This window comes from Aethalodelphis obliquidens, unplaced genomic scaffold (genome assembly GCF_003676395.1).
Source record: "Aethalodelphis obliquidens isolate GAN/ISIS:26980383/991018 unplaced genomic scaffold, ASM367639v1 scaffold44, whole genome shotgun sequence".
Classification (NCBI taxonomy): Eukaryota; Metazoa; Chordata; class Mammalia; order Artiodactyla; family Delphinidae; genus Aethalodelphis; species Aethalodelphis obliquidens.
In genome coordinates, this window is record NW_020837988.1 from 16,725,735 (window position 1) to 16,751,179 (window position 25,445).

Here is a 25,445-nt window from a genome sequence, read left to right on the forward strand (position 1 = left end):
CTAGGCCCTGTGTCAGGCCCTGGAGATACAGAAAGAAGTAAAACTCACCCTCCCCCCTCCCCCCCACCCCCCATTGAGGAGCTCACGGGGCAGAGCAGGAGGTGTGAGGAAGAAATCATTATGGCCCAGGCTGTAAGTCCTGAGGGCTGATCCTTGTGTCTTTCCTCAGGGGTCCCACAATATCACAACTGTGGAGATAATCTGTTTTCACCATCATCTCCTCCTCCAGACTAGAGCCCCTTAATTATGATTGGCACTTAGGAGGTACATGATGGTCTGTAAGGATGAGTTATGCAAAGGCCACTGTGAGTCAGGCTATGCCTGGGTGGCCCTCAGCCAGCCGTGGCCAATCATGAGTGACAAGCAGTGTGACCAACCCACTGGGGCTGGGCTTAACTCTTGTTTCCACTACTTACAGCTGGGTCACAAGCACCAGATACTTAATCTTCCTGAGCTTCACTTAACTCATCTGTGTAATGGGAATAATGATTGCCCTAACCTCTCAGGAGGCTTGAGGCTTCAGTGAGACATGCTGGACCCAAGGGTGGGGTTCACACCATTGGCTGGTGGAGGCTCAAGAACTTCCTTCTGGGTTTGGGATGAGCAGATGCAAACTATTACACATAGAATGGATAAACAATAAGGTCCTATTGTATAGCATGGGGAACTATTTCAATATCCTGTGATAAACCATAATGGAAAAGAATATGCAAAAGAATGTATATATACGTATAACTGAATCACTTTGCTGTACAGTAGAACTCAACACAACATTGTAAATCAACTATACTTAAAATAGAATGTTTTTAAAAAGAACTTCCTTCTGGATATTTCCATGTGTATCTCACCATCCAACCACTAATGTCCCCGGTGAATCTTTGGTGTTTTCTCCAATTTCCCTGCATCACAGCTTTAACTGTCAGATGTCAACATGTAATTTTTATGAAACGTTGAAAATGCGTCACTTTGGGAGAATGTGCCTCCCCCTCCTCGCCCCCCCTCCAGGCATGTGCATGCGTGTGTGTACTTGTATGTATGGTGGGTGCCCATGGGCATGAGGACAGGAGGGGCAGCTGGGGCAGCTCCCTCCTCACCTGCCTGAACTCAGGTGCCCATTGGGGTGGCTGGCGCCTGGTGGGGCTCTTTTTCCTCTCTGACTCACGCTGGTCCAGCTTGGCCTCCCCTCCTCTGAGCCTCGTTGAGCCTGGTTCAAGGTCTTCCTAGTTGTGTGCTGCAGCTGGTTTGGACTGGCTTTGTGGAGCCACCTGTGCAAATCTCTTCCTAACTCCTTAGATCAAGGATGATGCCACATTGGTAGCTTGAAATCAGCCACGGTGGCAATATTTGCAGCACGGGAATCTGCAAATGATATAAATCAGACTCCCACCCACCCCGCAATGCAGCACACCACTGGTCATACCTGCAGTTATAACAACCCCTGATGTTGAGTGCCAGCACCTGCTAGGCATTTGGCATCACTCTTTTTTTTTTTCTTTTTTGGCCGTACCACGCTGCTTGCAGGATTTTAGTTCCCCGACCAGGGATTGAACCTGCGCCCTTGGCAGTGAAAGCATGGAGTCCTAACCACTGGACCTCCAGGGAACTCCCATGGCATCACTCTTATTTGCACAAAAATCCTGTGAGATATTTATCGTCACCCCCATTTCACATCTGAGGTTCATAATTTACATGATTTGAATTCATGTCTCTGGCCACCACACTGGACCGTGTGCCTCAATAAACAGAACCATGAGATGCGATATCGCTGTCAGAGTTGTTAAAGATCATTCATTAGCTACTCACTCCCCTCATTGGACAGGGGAACTGAGCCCAGAGAGGCTCACTATGGCTGGGGGCTTCCTCTGTTAATATTGCAGCTCCCGTCTTCCCACCAGTCTCCCAGCGCCTTTGTGTTCACAAAGCCAAGGTCACTGTCACCTGATGTTCTGCATGCATGGTTGATTTTTTGGAAACTTTACATGCAGATCTTGACATTCAGTGCAAGTTCTATTTTGTTTTGCTTGATTTGACCCAGTGTTCAAGACTCTCAAAAACATTAAATCTTGCTTGGGCCATTTGTTGTATGCCTCCATCCTAGATGGGTGCCACACACTGCCTTGATCACTGCACCTTCGCTGCAGGAATTGGGGTTAAACTTTAAAAAAGAATAAGCAAGACAGAGCTTTATGGCCCAACACTGGACATCTCCACCCTGTCTGACAGAAGTTCTGGCGTCTACACTCTTTGGAAGAAAGCAGGTTCCTCTCCCACCCCCATCCTGGCTCGGCCTGCCCCCACTGACCAGAGGATCTGCATTTTTGTTCCATGAACATCAGCAAATGCTCACTGAGACGTCCTCCCTGACAGTCTCCTGTTTAGAAACTGGGCTCCCTTTTCCCCACTCCGCTCTGACCAAGGGACCCCCCCGCCCCAACCAGGACTCCCTTTGCCGTTAGACGTGCATTTCTCCTGCTCTGGAAGAGCGGCTCTGCATCCACAGCCGGCCCTGCCTTCGGAGTCGTGGAGCCTGGGCAGAGGGACCCGCACCGGCCCGTCTAGAGAGCGGACGAGACACTACTTCTGCTCAGACTCCAGGCGCCTCCCTCCTTCTACGCCCCCTTGTTCTTTGGGGGAAGGTATCCTGCGTGTGCCTCCACCCCGCCCGGAGGGGCAAAAACTCCCTGGTCCCCGGCTCGTACCCCCATCTTCGCCTCTCCAGGCGCGGGACCTTCACGTTCAGCCGCCGCGTCTCCAGGCCCGCACCGCGTCAGGTGAGCTCTCACCTGGGGAGGGTGGGCGCGGGAGCTGGGGGCGGGGCGGGGGCGGACCCGGGGCGGTGGCCCCACCCGCGACGGGGCGGGGCAAGCCGGCGGGGCCAATGAGGCGGGGGGCTCGCCGCCTGCGGGGGTGCGCAGCCAGCACCGCTCCTGTCCGCCCGCCCGCTCCGCCCCTCCGGGGTTTAAAGCCCCGCGGGCGGCTGGTGGCGACGCTGCTAGCGCGGAGCGGCGCGAGGAGATGCGACAGGACGCCGCGCCGCCGGCATCATGCGCCCCCCGCCCGCGCTGGCCCTGGCCGCGCTCTGCCTGCTGGCGCTGCCCGCCGCCGCCGCCGCCGCCTACTTCGGGTCAGTGCCCGCCGCGCCCCGGCCCGCCTGCCTTCCCCTCCTCCCGCTGCAGCAAGGCCAACTTTTCCCTTCCGCTGGCCCTGGCCCCGGCAGGATCTCGAACTCAGACCTTAGCCCCGGTGATACCCAGCCCCATCTCGGGGTCGGAGTTCGCGCCCAGAACTCCTTCTCTGGCTTCCCCGACTCGGACCCGGATCCCACCTTTTAGCGTCCGAGCTCTGGTCCCCTTCACCGCCGCTCTTCTCACCCTGTCCTGTCCGAGACCTCATCCCGCCCACTCGGCCGGGTCTCAGACCCCCACCCAAGCTCCCGGACTCTGCAGGCGTTTCGCACCTTGTCCCCGTCCTCCCCGGGGCTCCCTGTCCCTGCCTGTCCAAGGCGTCCCTCCCGCGCTCGGATGCCCTCTCGGATCCTCACTCGGTGCCCTGTCCGCCCCAATCCTGGGCTCTGTCCAGCCATCCGTCCTTGCCTGGGGCTCCCTCCCGACCCTCTGCCTTCGCCCCGCAGAGCGGAGACCCGGTGGGCTGGCTGGATGGGTGGGGTGGGTTTTTACCGAGGCTGGGGGAGGGGATCGCGCTGATCCAAGAGGGATGGGGGAACCTGCGGACCGTGGGGAGTGTCAGCTGGAGAGCGGGAGGGAACCGTCTGTGGGGGAAACCCAACCAAATCTCAGACCTGGCGTCGGGTGACTTCTCAGGAGAATGACGAAGAGAGTAAGAGGGGAGGCGGTATACATGATTGGAAAAGGAGGGTCAGAGTTGGGGGTGACAACTGGGGAGAGAATGGGTGGGAGTGGGCAGTGTTTGGAGAGCAAGTTACAGGGCAATTGTCCCTCCTTCTCTGACCCTGAATTACAGGGACTTGGGGTGGGAGATGGGGTCGTGGGTGTGAAGGGACTTTCCTGACCTCCACCCAAAGCCTGTTCTAAATATATACAGTCTCTTACTTTAAATCATGGCACTTTTTGTGATCCTCACCCCAAATCAAGATGAGGTTTACAGTCTGACCCCAGCAAAGGCAAAAACCAACAAACAAAAACCAAAAAACATAAACCACCAAGCAAGTGACCTGCCAGAGACTGCTCTTAAGGACCTGGCAGGGAGGGGGCGAATAAGGGTCTGAGAGGTCCTGCACAGGCTGGAATAAGGGCTGTGGGCTAATTTCCAGGTCATGACCCCTGGTTAAAACATGCCTTGGCTGTGGGCAGTGGCCGCTCCTGAAATATATAGCGGGTGGCATCAGCCCAGACCCTAGCTCAGGGCTCAGCTTGCTGGTGACTTGGGAAGATCACTTAGTCTCTGGCCTCATTGTTCCCTTTTGTACAGAGAAGGGGCTAAACTTGATATGACTGAGCCTCTCTATCCACTTCAAGAGCACTGTGCATTCATGTTTGTTTCCCAATGATTTCAGTCTTGAAAAGGCACTGCTCCTGCCTCAGCAGACAGGATAAAATGGTTATAGGGCACAGACTCTGGGCTCAATCCCCAATCCATCTGCTTGCTAGCTGTGTGTTCTTGGCCAAGTCACTTAACCTTTCTGTACCTCAGTTTCTTATCCTTAAAATGAGAATAATAGTGCTTATTTCATATGAGGATCATGTGAGTTAGTACATGTAAAGCACTTAGAACAGGGTCTGGCACATAGTAAATGCTCAACTAATGTTACTAATTATTAAGGAGATACAGTGTCTTGATATTCCAGCCCCAGCAGGGGTTTCTGAGCTGGAATGGAGAGTGGGGGCAGGAGAGGGGTGTGGACAAATGGTGCCTGCATCCTCTTGGATATCAGCTCATTTTCACAATCCTTGTGTTTGCTTGGGTTTGGAGGTTGAGGATGGGGCAAGGGCCAGATGAGATGGGAGGAGAGGGGCTCCAGGAAGCTGGAACCACCCAGCCTGGTGTGGTTGGAAGGGAAAGGAGTTTGTGGCAGTGCACAGGTTTAGAATTTGAGGGCCGTGAGCAAGGGGGCAGTCTTGGAAATGAAAAGGGAGATGGTGGATCAGGCATGGGTTGGGGCTGAGAGGGAACCTCTTCCAAGTCGTGAGCCCCCCTGGACAGAGCTGGCAAAACACACTCAAGCCACCACCACCCCAGTCTGGGGAGGAGGAAAAATGTTCAGAGAATAAGCTAAAACTGGGGTTTTGTGCTGTTGTGTTTGGTCTCAGAGAACAGACAGGATGCAGCCCGAATTCTCACTGAGGAAGCCCTTTCACGACTCAGTTAGGCCAGGTTTTCCATCGTACTATCCGAATTCGCTCTCTGGAAGGAATCTATAACACTGTAGTGAGAATGTGAGGCAATGTGCTTCTCCCCCCTCTAGGTCATTTGCATCTGAAGTCTCATTTCTGATTATAAGATCAAGTGTTTTGGCATCCTGATAAAAGAAAATTCAGACATCAGGAGAGCAGGTGAGGCCAATCTTCTTGGGGTTTTTAAGATCATAGAATCAGGCTTTAGAGTTGGAAGTGACCCCCAAAGTTTCTCTAGTCTAACTCCCTGCTTCAAGCAGGTCATGTATTATTATTCCTATTTTTCAGATGAAGGAACCGTCATCCCCGAATCAGTGAGCCAGCAACTGCTTCTGGTGCTTTTGCTTGAGCCTAGCACCTAATTCTGGTGATGCCGATAATAACGTAACTAGTATTGCAGTTTACAAATAATTTTCTTGTTCAGCCCCTCTGCCATCTGATCCTCAGACCCATTCTTGAGGTATACAGGATGGGTGTAAATAGTTCCCAAAAGGAAACTGAGGGTGAGAAAGTTTCAGTGACTCACGCTATGTCGCACAGCAAGCTAGTGGGAGAGGCAGGATAGAAACCAGGTCCTGCCGCCAATCTGGACTCTTTGTTCTACAGAGAGTATTAGCCACTAGAGCTAATACTGTGTGGTCACCCAGGAGAGCTGCAGCTGCAAAGGAGCTGCAGAGGGTGAGGAGGTAGAGGGTTGCCCCCTCCCCTACTTGGTTAAATCTGTCAGATTCTTGGCTGTAGTGGGATGGGTGAGGTCACAGCATTCTCCTCTGTCCTCAGCAGTGAGATAGGATGCACTGAGCCCTGCTCGGGTATCAGGTGGGCTCCCAGAGGATGGCACGATGACAGTGGGATGGAAGGTGGACCAAGTTTGTCCTGGCTCTGGACCACTCTCAGTGTTGTCCACGATCGAGTCACTTGCCTTCAAGGTCTTTAGCATCTGGAGGTCCTAATGTTCCCTAACCAGCTGGTCCTGGCTTGGAAGTCTAGGATTACTCACGAGCTCATGTCTTGGCTCAAATGGCTTGGGAATTCTGCAAATCTTAAGTTCTGTGGTGTTTTATAAATGAACACTCACTGTATTATGTGATGAGCTGGGTGTATGTTAGGCCTTGTCAAAAGTCATCTCAGTGAATTTTGTATCTAGAAATAGTTCCTGCGGATGCAGCTTTTAAAATAGTAGTTGACTTTGGTGGTGCTTTTTAAATGTGTGACCTCTGCCCTGTTTGGGTTTCTTTCCTATCTAGGGATGGTACACATCCGTTTATGAAAGCACAGGCTTTTGAGTCATCTAGAACTTAGTTTGAATCCTGGTTTTGCCTCTTGCTAGCTGTGTGACTCCAGGCACATGTCTTAACCTGTCTGAGCTTTGGGTGATGATAATACCCATCCTAAAGGCTGGTGTGAGGCTTAATTCAGACAACGAATGAAAGGGCCTGGTAGGGTGCCTGGCACATACTAAGTGCTCAGTACAGGCTCACTCTTGTTGGTTGCTAGGGTTCTAACCATCTTCTTGGGTTGTGGAAGTTTCATCATTGTGAAGAAGCAAAACACAACCTTAATTTTTTTTTCCAAATCAACATTACATGCAATAAAATGCATGTATTCTAAGTGCATGGTTTGGGTTTTTTTTTGCGGTACGCGCGGCTCTCACTGTTGCGGCCTCTCCCGTTGCGGAGCACAGGTTCTGGACGCGCAGGCTCAGCGGCCATGGCTCACGGGCCCAGCCGCTCCACGGCACGTGGGATCCTCCCAGACCGGGGCACGAACCCATGTCCCCTGCATCGGCAGGTGGACTCTCAACCACTGCGCCACCAGGGAAGCCCCCCCGGTTTGGGTTTTAACAAATGTATACCCTGTGTAACCACCACCACAATTGCTATATGGAACAGTGCCATCATCCCAAAGGATCCCTTGTGCTCCTTTGCAGTCAACACTCTCCCACCAGCCGCCCCCGTCACCACTTCCCCGCTTTCTGTCACTTTAGTTTTGCCCATTGTAGAGTTTCATATAAATGGAATCATATGGTATATAGCCTTTTGTGTATGAATTCTTTTGCTCAAAATAATTTTTTGAGATTCATCCATGTTGCTGCATGTATCAGTAGCACATTCCTTTTTTCCTGCTGAGTAGTATTCCACTGCATGGATGTACTGCAATTTGTTTATTCATTCACCAGTTGATGGACATTTGGATCATTTCCAGTTTGGGGCTATTCCAAATAAAGCTGCTGTGAACATTCATGTACATCCCTTTTTGTGGGCATATGTTTTTATTTCTCTTGAATACATATCTAGGACTGGATATTTGGATTGTATTGTCATTTGAATGTCTTTTTCATTGGGTTATTTGTCTTATTGAGTTGTAAGAGTTCTTTACATGTTTTGGATATAAGTCCTTTGTCAGAAAGTATTGGCAATATTTTTTCCCTGTCTGTAGCTTGCCTTTTCATTTTCTTATTGTTATCTTATGAAGAACAGAAGACTTTAATTGTGATGAAGTGCAACTTTTGAACTTTTTCTTGTATGGTTTGTGCTTTCTGTGTGTCTCGTCCAAGAAATCTCTGCCTATTAGAGGCTGCAAAGATTTCCTCCTATGTTTTCTTCTAGAAACTTCCTAGTTTTAGCTTTTACACTCGGATCTATGATTCTTTTGGGGTTAATATTTGTGGATGGTGTGAGGTAAATGTTGAAGTTTATTGTTTTCCATGTAGATATCCACTTGTTCCAGCACCATTTGTCAAGAAGATGATCCTTTTTTCATCGTCATCTTTGTTGCAAATTAATTGACCCAATATATGAGGGCTTATTTCTGGACTCTCTATTCTATTCCATAAGTGTATCTTTAGGCCAATGCCACAGTCTTGATCACTGTAGCTGTATGGTAAGTCTTGAAACCAAGTACTATAAGTTCTGTCCTTTTTCAAAATTGTTTTGGCTACTCTAGATCCTTTGTATTTTCACATAAATTTTAGTATCAACTTGTCAATATCTGCAGGAAGGACTGCTGGGATTTTGACTGGGATTGCATTGCATCTATAAATCAACGTATAGATGATTGGCATTCTAACAATATTGAGTCTTCAGGTTTATAAACTGCCCATATCTCTCTTTTGGGGGCTTTTAAGATTTCTTTCAGCAGTGTTTTGTAATTTTCAGTGTATAGGTCTTGCAAACATTTAAAAAATTATTCCTAAGTGTTTTATGTATTTGGATGTTTTTTTAAAAACAGTTTTAGGAATTGACTGGGCCCTGAGAAAAACACGGTTGGAGGGAAGAAAGGGTAAAAGAAATTTCACTGCTTTGGGGTGGTAGATTGCAAGCCAAACATCACTGATAAGAATCATTGTATTGGGGGAAGGAATTTAGGCTAGCTTCTCTCTGGGCTCAGCTGTAACCCATGAGGAGCTGGGCTCTAGAGCTGGGGTCAAACCAGCCTCCTCAGTGGACGGTGGTGGAGTTTCTGAGGCTGACTGGGGAGGAAACAGAAGAGAGAGAAGCAAGGGGTCTGGGGGACACCTGGGCTGGAATCTCCTAAGGAAGAGAGGTCCTGGTGCCTTTAGGCTTGTGTGCTTAGGTAGAAGTTGGGCTCAGGAGGAGGTGGGCCAGGTGCTGTGAGGGAGACCCTCACCCTGGCATCAGCCTGAGCAGGATGGGAGCCAGCCTAATGCCCTGCTATAGTGTAAGGAGCACTGGACTTGTAATCACACAGATCGAGTTCAAATCCTCCAGCCAACCACTTACTAGTTGTGACCCAGAGCAAGTCAGTTAACTGCTCTGACCTCAGTTTTCCCATCTATAAAATGGGCTTATCCTTACCTTGTAGGGTCGTTATGAGGGTTTTTTTTTTTTTTTTTTTTAAAGTCCATCGTTTATTCAGTTTTCCTTAGTTTTTTTTTTTTTTTTTTTGGCGGTATGCGGGCCTGTCACTGCTGCGGCCTCTCCCGTTGCGGAGCACAGGCTCCGGACGCGCAGGCTCAGCGGCCATGGCTCACGGGCCCAGGCGCTCTGCGGCATGTGGGATCTTCCCAGACCCGGGCACGAACCCGTGTCCCCTGCATCGGCAGGCGGACTCTCAACCACTGCGCCACCAGGGAAGCCCTGAGGGTTTTATGTATATAAAAGTGCTGAAATGCTCTCCACATGTATGGAGTCCAGGAAATCTAGTGGCCCGTCTTAGAGCATCCCAGGTTAAGGAGTATCTTTTTGACATCTGTTCCTTCCTCTCTTCATCTTTATCCAGTCGTTATATAATTTGAATCCTTCCTATACTCAGCCCTTTATGTGCATAATCTCATTTAACCATTGTGACATCCCAGGAGATAAATGCTGGTGGAATTATCCTCATTTACAGGTGAGTGGGGGCGTGGGGGGAAGCTCAGAGAGGCCAAGTGCCTTGCCCACAGTCACAAAGCCAGTGGCGGGCAGCACCTAGATTTGAATTCTAGTCTGTCAGAACCCGGAGCCAACCTCTTCAACCCTGCCTCCTGCGCCTGTTGACTACCAGCTGAGGCCTGCCTTCCCCTGGGCAGCTCTGACCCTCTGAGCCCTCCACCCCGTAGCCTACATCTCTCACTTGGCGTACGTCGTAGGTATCTCTCGCACTGCATGTCTTCAACTCTTGGTTTGTTACCTAATTTTTTATGTGCTCACGTCTCCGATTCGTGCATAGAGCCCTTTAAGCGGAAGTCTTGGGGCCCTGTTGTTGGTTGACTCCACCCACGGTCCCTAGCATTGCTTCCTGGTCCACAGTGAGTGTCAGGGTGGGCAGTCCCCTCTCCCTTTTGCTGACCCTTCCTTGCCCCCAGAACCTCCCTCTCTGCCCCATCATGTTTGCTCTTTCTGCATGGCCCTCTCAGGCACATGCTGCTTGGCCACGACCCGGCCTCTGTCAGCATAGGAATGGGAAGCAAAGCAGAGAGCAGGCACTAGCCCCCAACAGACTCTGGAAGTCAACCACACCTGGCCTTCCATGGGAATCCTGGGGGCAGCAGAGATGAGCTGGGGGTGGGGCAGACACCTCAAGCCCAGACCCTCTCACTGGAGAGACTGAAGAGAGAGGGTGAAGAGTCTCAAAGAATCAAGAGAAAATCAAACCACCATGTTCAGTCTGTCTTGGAAATTCCAAAGAGACTAGTTTTAGGGCAAGAGCAGAGAAGGTCTGCTTTCCCCATAGTGACAATCCCTTTGAGGCCAGATGTGTTTCAGATTTCAGGAGTTTTCAAATTTTAGCAAGATAATACAATACGCATACCACGTATAACATCATATCCCTAGCAAGGTATAGGGCAGCCCCCAGTAATCGGACACGATTATTTTTGCAGGAAAAACATCTACGTGTTGGGATAAATATAGACCATAAATATTCTCACTTTGGTTCAGGTCAAGTCTTGCTGCCATATGAGTTCGCCACAACTGTACCCCAAAATTGTAGTTGTCGGAGATTTCTGGAGTCCAGAATCTTGGATAAAATTTTGTGAACCTGTCACGTGTCATCGCGAGAGGTTGGGTACATTGAGATTTAAAGAAAGACCTGGACCGAGTTCTCACTGTGTATCAGAGGGAGGCTCTGGCTGCCCAAGCACAGCTTATCCTCAGAAACTGGGGTTCAGAGGGAAGCAGCCTGGCTCTCCCTGTCCCCATAGGGGCTAAGCTGGTCAGAGGAGTCAGGGTCTGACTGACCAAGGCCAGACTGCCCTGAGATCTGGGTCGGTCCAGATCCCAGTTTGAGGGCTGGGGCAGGCATGGCCACAGGGAAGCTTCTCCAGAGCCACACCCCTCCAGAGCCACGCCCATCCAGAGCCACGCCCCTCCAGAGCCACGCCCTTCCAGAGCCTTCGAGGCTTGAGCTTGGGAAGGTTTGGTGGTGAGGTTGGGGGATATTAGGTAACCCCTGCAGCCTGGGAGTGAGACGGCAGGGAGGCCAGTGGTTTGGACCTGGGAGTGGAGGGGACTGAGGGAGAGCCTGGAGCTATACTCTGCCTGGCAGTTAGCACCTGAGGGATGTATGCAGTCAGCAGGTGCCTGGGTTGGGGATGGGGGTGCCTCAGGGGATGAGAAACCAGGACCTCTGCCAAGGGGGTTACGGCCTATTTGGAGAGACTGTCTATACAGCCCTGAGGAGGAAGAAAATAAGTGAGCCGTGCAGAACTAATGGTACTACATCCGAAAAACTGGGAGAAGACAGAGAAGTTGGATGGTTAGAGTGGGATGGGGCTGGCAAGTAAGGAGGACTTCCTGGAAGAGGCAGACAAGCATCTTAGGCTACTAGAGCTGAATAGGGCCTCAGGATCACCTTTCCCATTCCCTGCATTTTTGAGTCAAGTGTTGAAAAAGGCTGTGGTTATAAGAGTCCAGGGGATCCACGAGGGCTTTTAGACTGGGAAAGGCAACCCAGGTAGCAATTACAGCATGACGAAAGGCATGGAGGTTGGACTGAGTTAGCCATGGCAGGAAGACAAGGAAGAGCATGGCCTGGCATGAGGGGAGGGGCCCTTTGCTACAACCCTGGTTGGCTCTGCATCCAGGAGATTCCAAGGTGGGAAGTTGTCCTGGTCCTGCTCTGGAGGACCCTGCTGTATTCTCAGGGAAGCCATTTATAACTCCGTCTATACCCTGGGGCTGTCCTGACCACTCGGGCCCTCACTAGGCATACTCAGGGAGTGGCTCCTTGACCAGGCTGGAGGTTCCTGCTATCCTTAGGGCTGAGGGGAGGGGTGTGGAGGGACATGAGCCATCCCTGGGACCTGCAGGAGGACAAATGGAATCTGCAGCATGGGACATCTCCTCCGAGAGCATATGTAAACAGTGGAATTGTCCACATCACAGGGTGATCACACACAAGGCATTCACCAGGGGCCAGGCCCTCCCAGGGCCCACAGCCCAGCCTGAGCCTGCCTGTCCACAGGGATAAGGGTGACCACCCAAGAGACTGCCAAGCTGGTTAGTTGGTCAACTTATCATGGTTAAAAAAACTCGGCCAGGGCTTCCCTGGTGGCACAGTGGTTGAGAGTCCGCCTGCCGATGCAGGGGACACGGGTTTGTGCCCCGGTCCGGGAAGATCCCACATGCCGTGGAGCGGCTGGGCCCGTGAGCCCTGCGCGTCCAGACCCTGTGCTCCGCAATGGGAGAGGCCACAACAGTGAGAGGCCCGCGTACCGCTAAAAAAAAAAAAAAAAAAAAAAACTTGGCCAAAGTTGGCCAGCCCATGAGCCAGGATCCCATGGTCGGGGCAGAGCTGGGTGTGGGTGTTGGCTGCCCCAAGATGATACGGACTCAGCGACTACTTGCCTTTCCCTGCCGTCCCCATGCTGTGTCCCCTAAATGACTCCTCCCCTGGGTCAGGGCTGGGCCTGTGAACCCAAGAAGCTGGGGAAGCTTATCTTAAGGCTTCCAGCCTCCCTCCTCTCCTCCCCTTCCTTTCCTCACCCCAGACTTCCCCTTTCTCTCTTCTCTTCTCTTCTCTTCTCTTCTCTGATCCCACACTCTCTCCTTTGAGCTTCCTCTGTCTAGCAAAGTATGTTCTCAGGTACTGGCATTATTATATCAGACTCTCACACTTCAATATGAATTGGCAGCCCACTGCTCCAAGCTTTATTTCTGACTCTTGGCTGAAAAGAAACTGAGTTTTAGACCAGGGTCCTCTCTCCTTTCAGCTGCTCAGGGGGCCAGAGGAGTCCTGACCAGCCTTCCTTCCCTTCAGTCCTACCAGCCTTGCGTTCCGATCACCGTAGACATTTACCATGGTGAAGGCTGCTTTTGCTTCCCTGAAGTGTTACATTAAAACTGAAAGCAGAGACCGCCAATATTGATGGAAGCAATCGGGAGACCGGGGGTGCAGCCCCAGCCCTGCCACTAACTCAGTGGATCATCTTGGACAAGAATCTTACATGAACTTCCAGGGCACCAGACAGATCAAAGCAGAGACTTGCATACTTGGCAAACCTCTTGCCTTCCTGCCTGCACTGCAGAAGCCTCTGGGGTACCTCCCAGAAGCCATCAGGGCAAAACATCTGGACTGGGTGATCCTGAAGGGTTTCCCCAGCCCTAGAATATAATGATCCAAGTGGTGTACATTTGGACCCAGCCAGGGAAGTGGGGGAGATGCTTATCATCCCAGACTTGTGAAGGGGAGGGCTTCCTTTGCACAGGAGTGACTTTGGTACCCTCCATGGTCACTGTGCCACCTGATCCATCCATGCCAGGGACAGACTTCCCCTCCTCAGCTTCAGCCTGAGCCTGAGCGGAGTGGCAGGAAGACAGGAGGAGGAAGGGGGAAGCATTTCCTCCACAGATGTTGCACCAGCCAGGCTCTAAATACCCGAGATTGTTGAGATGCAAAGCAAGCCTTGGGCGGCCTGCTTGCTGCCCACTTAGCTCCTGCGCACCCGTCTCCACGATGCCATCCTCAGCAGGCAGCCCAGTGGGCGGCTGCAAAACAGGAAGTGGAGCTGTTCTGGGAGAGATAAAGCCCACAGCTGGGCCAGTCTCTTTTCTCTCTGAGCCAGGGGTGGGCTGGTGGGGGGCGGGGAGGTGTGCTGATTCAGTCCTCAAGGTGGGTTCTGAGGCTAAGAGGTGGGGAGGAAAGGAAGGCTGAGACCCAGACAGGGATGTAGTGAGCAGTCTGGTTTGTTTTGGTCTTCTGTGGCCTGAAGCTGATGCTCAATATTGATATTTAAATAAAAGAGTGAGTGAAGGGATGGGGGAGGGGGAGTTGGAGGAAAAGTGGGAAACGGTACCTGCCAAATTTGCCATTAAGACTGCTCAGTAAGGACATCCTCATGGAGGACGTATGAGGTGACAGTGAGTCTTGTCAAGGAGAGAGGAGTCTGAAGGATGGAGAGAGGGATGTGCTTCTCAGCAGAGTAAACCTCGGGGCCCCTCAGATGACGGGAGGAGGGGAGAGGAGCCAGGGATGTGGAGGGGGCCCCCTGTCTGAAGAAGGACTGCCCGGAGCCATGTGCCCTCTTTTCCTGGGCCAGACACTGTCCTCACTAACTCTCCCCTGCTGGGAAGAGGTGGGGACTGGAGAGGGCAGGTGGGGGTGGGGAGTGTAAGTGTCAGTGTGAGTGTGAGTGTGTGTGTGTGTGGTGTGTGTGTGTGTGTAGGGGGATTTAGTGAGGGCGGGAGAGGTGGGCTGAGATATTTGAGATGAAAGCACAAAAGGTGCACTTACCATGCAAATGGCCCTGCAGCGGAGGAAGCCTGTTATCGGAGCATCTAATAGGGTTTTGCGGGGCCAAGGCCAATGCTCCAGGCAGGGCAAGGCTTTCCTGGTTCCCAGGTAGCTGCCTGCAGTTGGCACCAGCCCTGGTGCCAGGAACAGCTCCTGGTCCCTCCAGCTAAGTGTCCAGACAGGCTGGCATTACCTGGTGTCCTGGGAACCGCCAGTCTTGTCCTGTGCCACCCACCTGCTCACCCACCCACATCCCAGGGGCGGTCTCCTCTGGAACCATCAGACCCTCTCGAGCAGAAACAGGGATGGGGGTGGGGGTGGGAGAACAGAGCCTGGGCACCCCCAGGTGATGGGAAGTGCTCTACACCTGCCGAGCCTTCTCCAGAGAGCTCCCAAGAGCTTCCTTCAGCCACCTCTCCACCCGGGGCCTCCCACTGCAGGCAGGAGGGGACTGGCTGAGGTCAGGGTCTTACCCAGATGGTGTTAGGAGATCTGATCCAGGTCCCTGAGCAGCTATTGTTCCTCTGGGACTTGGGCTGGTTCAGAGCCTTCTCCTTCCCTGCCCCTTGGGGTCTGGGGAGAGTTTGCAGTGCTCTGAATCCAGCCAAGTTCCCTCCAGACTGTGAGCTCCTTGAGGTTATGAGTGTGTGTCCCAGCACCCAGCACAGCACCTGGCACGTAGTAGATGCTTAAGAATGACACTTACCTGGAGCTTACCGTGTGCCAGATACTGTTCTAAGAGCTCTACAGATGTTCATTCATTTAATCCTCACAACAAGCATGTGAAACAGGTCCTGTGATTATCTGCATTTCACAGATCAGGCACAGAGAGGTGAAGTGCCTTGCCCAAGGTAGAACAGCTAGTAAGAGGCGGAGGTGGGATTTGAACTGAGGCTCCAGTCATGCTCTCCCACTAGTCAAGGTGTATTTGTTAGATAGAATGAGCTCAGGGGGTGAGTGGACATCCCTGGGGTCACCAGTGAGTGAGGGCAGACCTGGGACCAGACTACCCAGGCCAGAACAGCCTTGGGGGCCTGAGGTCCTTTGGTCCCCACACTCTAGCAAGTGCTGGGTGATCATTCCAGGGTGAACTCTAGTTCTGCTCAGGGGTTCGCTGGTCCCTGGTGTCCTGTTGACCATAGACCAAAGCAGTCTCCTGGGAGGCTTCCCCAAAGCCTGGGAGAACCTACTTTTGCTTCCTTCAAGGTCATCCCAGATGGGGCAGCTTTAGCCAAAACTGGATGGTGTGAGCCTTGCGCAGGGTGAAAGAAGGCATGGGCGGGAAAGACCAGGCATGGACAGAGGGGGTCTGGGGGCGCGGGATGTGAGATGAAGTCTGGAGGGGCACCCTTGACTTTCCCACTTTGGAGGGAGATGTGGTGGCCTGGGAAGTGGCTGAGGAGGCTCTGGGGTCAAAGCCAAAGGCATCTCATTGTGTGAGGGTGGGGGCTTCCAGTCTTATCGACCTGACCACCAAGGGCCATGGGCTGAGGGTGCAAAGGACAGAGGGGCACAGGCTGGGGGCAAAGAAGGGAGGCGAATGGAGCCGGTCACGTGGGGTGGTTGCTTTCCTAATGGGACAAAAGAGGCTGGAAGTCAACCTGGGAGAGCCCGACAGGAAACAGGAATGGGGGAGACAGACCAGCTGGGCCAAAGCAGGTGCAACTGATGGGGAAGGGTTGGTCCCAGGTGGCTCAGGGGCACTTGAGTCAGGCAGGAGCCTGCAGGTGCTCTTATCCCTCAGCCCAGAAGGGTAATCAGCAAGTTTACAGGTTATTTGTCCTCTGCTCTTCAGTCCAGAACAGCGCTCGCTTGCTTGACTGATAGAGTCCCACCTGACCATGGGGAGGTGTCTTCATTAAAACCCCAGATTTTGTCTGGATTACCTTAGGCTCAACAAAGCTCACTCGATCTTCTCTGGTTGTACATCTTACCCTCAAGATGCAACTAACATGTAGAGATTTTTGCAGAAGGGCTTGGTGGGTGGGGTTCTCAGGCTTGGAGTGCCAGATAGAATGATTTCTTCAATGGGAACGGATCATGCCCACGGACCCCGGAACAGATTGGAACCTGCAACACCTAGAATTCTTCTGAGGTCCAAGAAGAAACCGTCTCTAGCAGATGCCATGGCAGCCACAGGGCATGTGTCAGAGCATTTACTAGCACTGTTTAAGGAAATCAGTTGAGGTATTTTCTAAGTTTGATGTCCTGCCACTATTTCTTCAAAGAAAAAGTGGTCCCAGAGTGCAACATAGAAAACAAATGAAAGGGAAACTGGGTCCTGGTATGTCTCTCGGTTGTCTTCCTAGGTCCTATGGGGGCCCCTGAGGCAGTGTGAGGGGGCCTTTTTGGAGAGCAGCCCTGGGCAGACCAGGGCCCAGTATGGCCTGAAGCTCCTGTGCGGTTGGCTGCCTTTCCTGACCATTAATCGCTACTAAGTGTCATTACTGCTAATAAAATTAACCGACTTTATACTGGACTCCTGGGGCCATCAATCACAGGGTCTATTACACGAAATTAAAAAAACAGTGGCCTGTTGATGGGAGGAAAATGTGTTTGCCGAGCCTGGCTCACAAGTGCAGCGTAGGGTGTGCTGGTACTCCACAGCTGTCAGAAGGTGGTGACCAGGGACGGCACCCTTAATTAGACAAACTGACTCTCAGCCTTGACATTGTTCTACAGATAGGAGTGTCTCAAGTAAGAACAGAGATGACCACAGGGAGACTCTGGGGCCAGGGGCTGAAAAGCTTCCCCAATTCTCCCTCCCATTTTCACCTCTGTTCCTCTCTATGGGTTTGGTTCACTCTTTTTCTCTCTCTTTGGACCAGCTTTCTATCTCTTGAGTTACAAGCCCAAAGAAAGAGAAAACAACTGTATGCTGTCTTAAGTCAAAGAAAGAGAGAGAGCAAATGTATGCTCTCTTAAGTCAAATTCCAAATTCCCAGAGAAAGAACTGATTGGCCCAGCCTGGGTCATGTGATCCTCAGTGGTCCAATCAGCAGGCCAGAGCAGCAAGATCATATGGTATAAAATGGCTGACAGGGTAACCATGTAGATAGAAGGAACAGGTAGGCAGCCAACCCAACAGGTGTCTGAAAGAGTAATTTAAAGGGCTTAGTAATAAGCACTCAGAATGTGGTAGCTAAGGGAGTTCCCTGATGGTCCAGTGGTTAAGACTTGGCACTTTCACTGTTGGGCCTGGGTTCAATCCCTGGTCAGGGGATTAAGACCCCACAAGCCACATGGCATGGCCAAAAAAAACCCCGTGGTAGATAATATTATATAATAGAATATAAATTATACATTATATATTATATAATATAGCTATAATGATATAAAAATAATAGCTATTGTTCTTATAATGGAATTTGATCCTTGAAGGATCTGCTGTCCTGTTGGCCAAAATTCCCATCATTCCCTGCTCGTTCTCTCATCTGTTAATCACTACTACAAGGGAAACACAAGAACTGCATGAACAGAAGTTGCCCCTCACACCAGTCCCTGGTGTGGGGAGGAAGACATTTGAGGGGCTAGATGGCTGCTGCACGCTTTGCTCCTGCAGCCCCCAAGCTGCCCTCCACACCGGAAGTCAGTCAGGGTGGGGTCTCCTGGGCTGGAGTTGACATTGGGTTCTGCTCTGGACCTGCCAAGGGTCAAGCTCTAAGGGTTTCCTGCCAGACTGCAGGGAGGGGTTTGGGTGTAGACCTGGTGGACTGGAAATTTACCCATTTGCCCCCAGATTAATGATTAACGGGTCCCTGCCCTCACCCTGTCTGGGAGGGGAGCCCAGGGCCAGGCTGGGCCAGGAGGAGCCCGATAGCATCTGTCTCTGCTCGGGGGTTTCCGAGATTTGCTCCACACTGGGTTGGCTGCACCTGATGGATTTGGGATCTACGGGCACTTTCTGGGGGCAGCTGGGACCCGGCCAGGACCCACACCCTCCCTGGGGTGGACGGGGAAGGTGTGGCATCCAGCCAGATGTCCTGGCTGGGGCAGGTGGCTCCAAACAGGAGAGCCGCGCCCTTGGCTCTGTGGGATGTGCGCCTCTCTGACCACTCAGGGCTTGGCCACAGGGCTTGCCTTGGCTGGGGGCTCTTGAGCACGATGGGGTGCAGCCCAGACCTGGCCACACAAGTGACAAGGGCCCCATCCAAGCAGGAGCTTTAAGAGCCATCGCCTCGTTCCACCTTTGATCTTTTACCACGGCCACAAGGCCAGCAAATTCCAGAAAGGGGCTGCTTCCTCCAGCCTGGGTGCCGGAATGATGTATATTTCACCCGCTCCGAGGGCCGCCAGGGTACAGGACAGCATATATTTTGAACTGGGAGAAACATCTCATGGACCGCTTCTGGGCGGAGGGAGGGTGAGCTCTATGTGTAGTCCAGAGGGCATGGGTTCGATCCATGGTGGGGGAACTATGATGCCGCGGGGCACAGCCAAAAAAAAAAAAAAAAAAATCACTGTAGTCCCCACCTTGCTGCTGATCTGCTGTAAGACTCAAGTTAGTCACTGCCTCTTTGTAAAACCTTTGTTTCCTTATCTGTACAAAGGGAAGACTCTGCCCAGCTTAGAGAGTAAAACATCTTGCAAGAGGAAAGAGTTTTGAGAAACTCCAGCTAGCAGGAAAGTGAAACAGCAAGTCCCAGGCCCTGTGGTTAGTAACTTTTCAAATAATCCTCCCAGCAGCCCCAGGAGGTAGCGAGGATCACACTTTCCATTTTCCAGAGGAGAAAATCAGTGCTTCTAGGTTACACAGCTAGGAAGTGACGGGCCACTGGAACGTGGCAGCCTGACGTCAGCATCCGTGGACTTCAGATATAGTAGAGCAAAGAGTCTGGAGCTGGTGGCCTGATGAAAATATACTTCCTTCATCTTCATCCACCTGTCAGTCCATCCACCCATCCTTCCTTCCTCCCTTCATCTCTCCATCCTTCCACCTTTCCATCCATTCAGGTATTCCCTAAGTATCTTTTTGTAACAGGCATGGAGTGGCCAGATGGTTAAAGATCTCTCTGGGGATTATGGAAACAAGTTAGGTTGGCATGGCATTACTAGGGCAACAACCTAATGTAAGGGAGAGAGGAATACCAGGGAAATTGGCTGGACGTCTTCTTACTGTCGACATCCCTCTGCCTGCCCCTCTTAGGAACATACAAGCCAGGCAGCAGCCAATGCTATGTGCAATGTTTGATCCCCAAAGCTGCCCAGGGAATGTGGAAAATATACAGATTCCCAGGTCCTATTCCAGACCAAGAGAAGCAGAATTGCTAAGTATAGATCCTGGATATCTGTATTTTTAATAAGCACCTCAGATGATTTTTCTGATTGGGCAAGTTTGGGGAATAAGGTGGGTAAGAAGAGCAGAGACTTTGGCTTCTGGAAGACTTGGGTTTGAGATCTTGCACTAGCTCTTGTTATAAGCACCTTGGTTTCCTGCTCTGTAAAGTGGGGGTGTGACCCCATGGGGCCAGCCTCCCTCCTAGAAGGGCGAACAGTGCAGCCCCCAGGAAGGCCCTTCCACTCACCTGCCCCACATTCTTAGGGATTGTCGTCCTTCCTCCTCCCCTGTCACGACCCAAGGGTCACTGGTCTCCCTTCTCTCTTGCCCCCTCTAGCCTAACCGGGCGGGAGGTCCTGACACCCTTCCCGGGTCTGGGCACCGCCCCTGCCCCAGCACAGGGTGGGGCCCACCTGAAGCAGTGTGACCTCTTGAAGCTGTCCCGCCGGCAGAAGCAGCTCTGCCGGCGGGAGCCAGGCCTGGCTGAGACCCTGCAGGATGCCGCACACCTCAGCCTGCTCGAGTGCCAGTTCCAGTTCCGGCATGAGCGCTGGAACTGCAGCCTAGAGGGGAGGACGGGGCTGCTCAAGAGAGGTAGGGAGGCGGGCTGGGAGGAGGCGGGCTGGGAGGAGGCGGGCTGGGGGGAGGCGGGCTGGGAGGGAGGAGGGCTGGGGGGAGGAGGGCTGGGAGGGAGGAGGGCTGGGGGGAGGAGGGCTGGGGGGAGGAGGGCTGGGAGGGAGGAGGGTTGGTGAGGAGGAGGCTGCCTTTCCCACTCCAACATTCCCAAGACCACGTTGCCCTTACGAGCCCAGCGCAGTCCTGAGTAAGAAGGGTCCTGGAGCTAATGAGGCCTAGCTTTTCCCTGTTTGGCGGGGGCAGGGGAGCAAGGAGGACACAAGAGAGGAGAGGAGGCGCACAACCCATTCCTGGAAGAGCCCACAGATGAGATGGGTGGTCCCCCAGTCCCTTCCCTCAGCCTCCATACACACACACACTCACACTCACACACTCACACACTCACACACTCTCACACTCACACGCACACTCACACACACACACTCACACACACTCACACTCACAAAGGTATGAGAGCAGATAAGGAGGAATGGCAGTTAATAGCTGGCCAAGTGACATGACACAGGCCAACAACAGACTTCATTTGTTCATTGACTCACCTGCTTCTTTGTTGATCATAAGCATCAGTCCATGCTTCCCTCCCTCCCTTCCATTCCCACGCTCCCTCCCTCCCTCCCTTCCATGCCCACGCTCCCTCCCTCCCTCCCTTCCATTCCCACGCTCCCTCCCTCCCTCCCTGCCCGCCCCATGTCTCCACTTGGCCATCATTTCACTAAGCATCTGGTGAGGCTCTCAGTGAGCCAGGCACTGTGCTGGGTGCTGGAGATACGGAGCCGAACAAGACCCCATCTTCCCTCAGAAAGCATTCAGCCCAAGTGGGGGAAAGGTCATCCTGTGACTATCACCAAGCATCAGTGGGCTTTTGACAAAAAAGGGAGCGATGGTGCATCAGAGCAGCCCACCCCCTTTCAGGCAACTGTTCCCCGTGGCTGGGAGCGTCTGGGCAGAGCTGATGCCCCCCCACCTCAGTGCCACAAGCACCCCAGGTATATCAGAGAGCAGGTAGAAGGTAGTGAGCTCACGGGGAGGCCAGCTCTGGGCTGCACCCCATAGTGCAAGCGTTGTGATCATCCTGGAAGTGGGTGGATGGTTGGTTTGGGACCAGTCAGGTGGGAGACCCGAGGTCACTCAGTCATTGGGTCTACTCCCCAGTAGGTAGCAGAGGGTGACATTGGGAGGCATCAGGAAGCATATTTCAGAGGATCAGGGGCTCAGAAACGGGGTGTCCAACTTGCTCACACATCAGCTTGGAGTCAAGATCAATGGTTTAACCCACTTCGCCACTCGCCAGATGCCCGTGTCACTTCTCTCTGCATCTGTGTTCTCACCTGTTTAGTAGAAGGAGAAGCCCCTGTCCTGCTGCCCTTAGAACCTGGGCACACACTCCCTTGGGAATTGGAAGTTCCATTTAAACAGCAACTTGCATGCTGAGTTTAAAGGGCAGGTGACAGGGAGGCTGCCCTGAGCTGTGCCCTCAGGTTCACAGGCCCTTCATCCTGCTCGCCACAGTGGCCCCACCACCCACTGTATCCTCAGAGGGCAGCAGACAGCCCCTGAGCCCACTCTCCTCCTCCCTCCCGATCCCCCCGGGGCCCGGCCCAGGTTTCAAGGAGACGGCCTTCCTGTACGCGGTGTCCTCGGCCGCCCTCACGCACACTCTGGCCCGGGCCTGCAGCGCCGGGCGCATGGAGCGTTGCACCTGTGATGACTCTCCGGGCCTGGAGAGCCGGCAGGCCTGGCAGTGGGGTGTGTGCGGCGACAACCTCAAGTACAGCACCAAATTCCTGAACAACTTCCTGGGGCCCAAGAGAGGAAGCAAAGACCTGCGGGCACGGGTAGATGCCCACAACACCCACGTGGGCATCAAGGTGAGCACGTTCCCGGGTGACCCAAGCCCTTCCCAGCCAGAGTGCAGGGCTGGGGAGCGAGGTCTCTAGGAGGCCATTATCCGCCCTGCCCCCAGCACACGCACAGAGCTGGCCCAGGATGAACCTCATCCTTGCAACCAACATTCCTTGGGCATCCATTCTGGACCATTACCAGGTACCAGGAAGTAGGGAAGGATCCTGGGCGTCACTGTCGGCTGGGCAGCAGGTGGGAGCTTGGCTCAGGATGGGGCCTTGGTGAGGCAGAAACGTGTTTGGAGAAGGGTCTCCATTCCAAGCACTGGCCTTCCTGGAGGTCCTAGAAGCCAAGGTCGTTTGAAAACTGATCTGGTACAACCCCTGTCCCTTCTCCATTTTACAGATGGGAAGACAGAGGAGGCCCAGAGAGGGGAAGGAACTTGGCTGAGGTCACACAGTAGTGGGAGGGCGGGAGGGTAAAAAGTATCTAGGTCTACTCGGACCAGAAAGCTGGGAGAGGCTAGGCCTCCATTTCTTTAAGAAATTGAGTTCTGTGTTCTGTTTCCTTATCACTGAGTTTGTGTAAACCAGGGCTGCTGTGTTCAGTTGTGCAAGCTGTCTGCTCCACAAGGACTTTGGGCCAGGGGAGGAGCTGGGGCTAACATCCGGCCCACACTGCTCTCACCAAGATGTGAGGACCGTCTCTGCCCAGAGGAAGGGGCGCCTAGAGCTAGTTTTCACTAAGGTGCCACGTGGGCCAGCTAGAGTCTTATCTGCACCCCCCATGGGGACCTTCCCCTGTCTCTTTCCCATCCTCCTGTTGCTTCCCAGCCAGGGTTGGTACTCTGGGGTCTGTGGGCCTGGGTCTCTGACCACGCCTCCCTTCCGCCTCTCCTCGCAGGCCGTGAAGAGTGGCCTCAGGACCACGTGTAAGTGCCACGGCGTGTCGGGCTCCTGCGCCGTGCGTACCTGCTGGAAGCAGCTCTCCCCGTTCCGCGAGACAGGCCAGGTGTTAAAGCTGCGCCACGACTCAGCCGTCAAGGTGTCCAGCGCCACCAACGAGGCCTTGGGCCGCCTGGAGCTGTGGGCACCGGCCAGAGCAGGCAGCTCCACCAGGGGCCCGGCCCCACGGCCCGGGGACCTGGTCTACATGGAGGACTCACCCAGCTTCTGCCGGCCCAGCAAGTACTCGCCCGGCACAGCGGGCAGGGTGTGCTCCCGGGAGGCCAGCTGCAGCAGCCTGTGCTGCGGGCGGGGCTATGACACCCAGAGCCGCCTGGTGGCCTTCTCCTGCCACTGCCAGGTGCAGTGGTGTTGCTACGTGGAGTGCCAGCAGTGCGTGCAGGAGGAGCTTGTGTACACCTGTAAGCATTAGGCCCCCTGCCCAGTGTGGCAGCTGGACTCTGCCAGGACCTCGCATGGCACCGGGCCACCTCGAGGCCACCCAGATGTCCAGCCAGCCCCCCTGGGCAGGTGCATGCAGCGTGCATGCACTTACCCACGTGAGTGCACATGTGTTCCTCTCCCCACTGGGTCCCATCAGCCTTCCCCTCCCTCAACTCGAAAGGTGGGAGCCCCACCCCTGAACCCAAGGGTCCCCAGCCTTGTTGAGGACTTGGAGCGGGAGGGCAGAGTGGGAAGGATGTGGAGGGAAATAAGGGAGGCCAAGAGAAGGGCAGGACTGAGGTTTTGGAGAGGAGAGGGGGTGCATCCCGCCATCTCGATTCCTGGGATTAGTGGCCTAAAGCCAGCAAGATGTTGGGAGGTGAGCTTCTGGGCCAGGAAGGCTCAGGGAGGCAGGGTCAGTCAGAAGCAAAGGCCGGAGTCTGCCTGGGATGGGTCAGTCCAGCTGTAAGTGTGACGGGGGTCCACTTGTGCTGTGAGGCCCCAGTGCAGCTGGCATTCGTGATACACAAGACTTGGTTTATGAGTTCGGATTCGGTTACGTTTGTACACTCACAGCTACTCATCTAATTCAGATTTTTACCAGGGCTAGCGTTATAGGCGTGGGAAAGTCTTTGCTAAGGCTGGTGCCTTGGGGGACCCCTTCATTTACTAATGGTCCCCCACTTTGGCTCTTACCTGAGGAAGAGAAGTGACTGCTAATTCCCTCTGATGCTGTGGACCTTTCCACTGCTGCCTACTGAGGCCCTGAGAGGGAGGAGAGAGAGGATGGTACATACACACGGGTGCACACAGGCACCCCCCCCCCCACATGCATGCACACCCCTTGGACCTGCCAGGCTGAGGGCTCTCATTCAGTGACACACACCTCTCTGGTTCAGGATCAAGACCTTGCAGGGGTCACTTTGCTGGAAGCTGTGTGCTTTCCCAGAGCAGAGCCCGATGCCAGCCGGGAGGAAGTGACCTCCTTCGGGACGCCCTTGGCTGCTTTGCTGGCCCTGCCGCGCCCTCTGTCAGCTTCCTTTCTCCCGGAACCCAGAGTTGCTGACCCTTTGCTGAGACAGGAAACTCTTCAGAAGCAGCCGAATGCTGAGACACCATCTGTGCAAGGCCCAGGAGGAAGCCCCCGCGGCTCCCCGTGATCTCCAAGGGCGAGGAGAAGCTGCCCCGTCTTCGGTGAATCAGGCAGCCTCCGGAGGGCTGCTGGAAGGATCTTTGGCAGCAGAGGCTCTGATGAGAAGCCAAATTGACCTGAGGCCCCTCCCGAGAGTGACTTTGCTGACCCAAGCAGCTGGCCCACATCTTGGCAGGAAGAGAAAAAGGACAGAGGGCTGTTTCCCTAGTTTCTTCCGCCCCCCAATCGCAAGGAGACTTTCTCTCTGCCAGCCCCCTCTATCCTCCTCCTCTGAGACCCCAACCCTGCCTCCACCCTGGCTCAGCCCTAGGCATAAGGCAGCAGGAAGAGGGCGCCCAGTCCACCAACATGCCGTCTGCATCCCAAGTCCATGGCTGGCAGTGTCGGGGTGGCAGGAAGATAAAGGGTAGCCTCTGAGGGACTGTGGCCACAGTTGGCCACTAACACTGACCAGGCCAAGGGCACGGGTCAGGCTCTGAGGGCCCCTCGGCCTGTGAGGTCTTCCCTGTGCAGCCATCTCCCCTCTTCTGCTTCCCTGTTCCCACCCCTTTCTCTTCCAATTGCCCCCAAAGGTCCACCTCAGCCCCGCTGGGGCCCCTGGG

General features: G+C 53.6%; 1 protein-coding gene across 1 annotated transcript; it reads left to right on the forward strand.

Annotated features, from left to right (window-relative positions):
* The first annotated feature begins 3,023 nt into the window (after nt 1-3,023).
* WNT9B (Wnt family member 9B) lies at nt 3,024-23,679 on the forward strand. The gene is made up of 4 exons (XM_027080412.1): nt 3,024-3,124; nt 20,162-20,418; nt 22,063-22,328; nt 23,206-23,679. The coding sequence occupies exons 1-4, from the start codon at nt 3,045-3,047 to the stop codon at nt 23,677-23,679; spliced, it is 1,077 nt and encodes a 358-aa protein (XP_026936213.1). The 5' UTR covers nt 3,024-3,044.
* The last annotated feature ends 1,766 nt before the right edge of the window (nt 23,680-25,445 follow it).

What these genes read in the sequence shown, in the direction of transcription:
- WNT9B (XM_027080412.1), top strand. Translation starts at nt 3,045, where the DNA reads ATGCGCCCCCCGCCCGCGCTGGCCCTGGCCGCGCTCTGCCTGCTGGCG. An exon ending in GCCGCCGCCGCCTACTTCGG is followed by an intron (nt 3,125 to 20,161) that starts GTCAGTGCCCGC and finishes TGCCCCCTCTAG; the next exon opens with CCTAACCGGGCGGGAGGTCC. An exon ending in ACACCCACGTGGGCATCAAG is followed by an intron (nt 22,329 to 23,205) that starts GTGAGCACGTTC and finishes CTCTCCTCGCAG; the next exon opens with GCCGTGAAGAGTGGCCTCAG.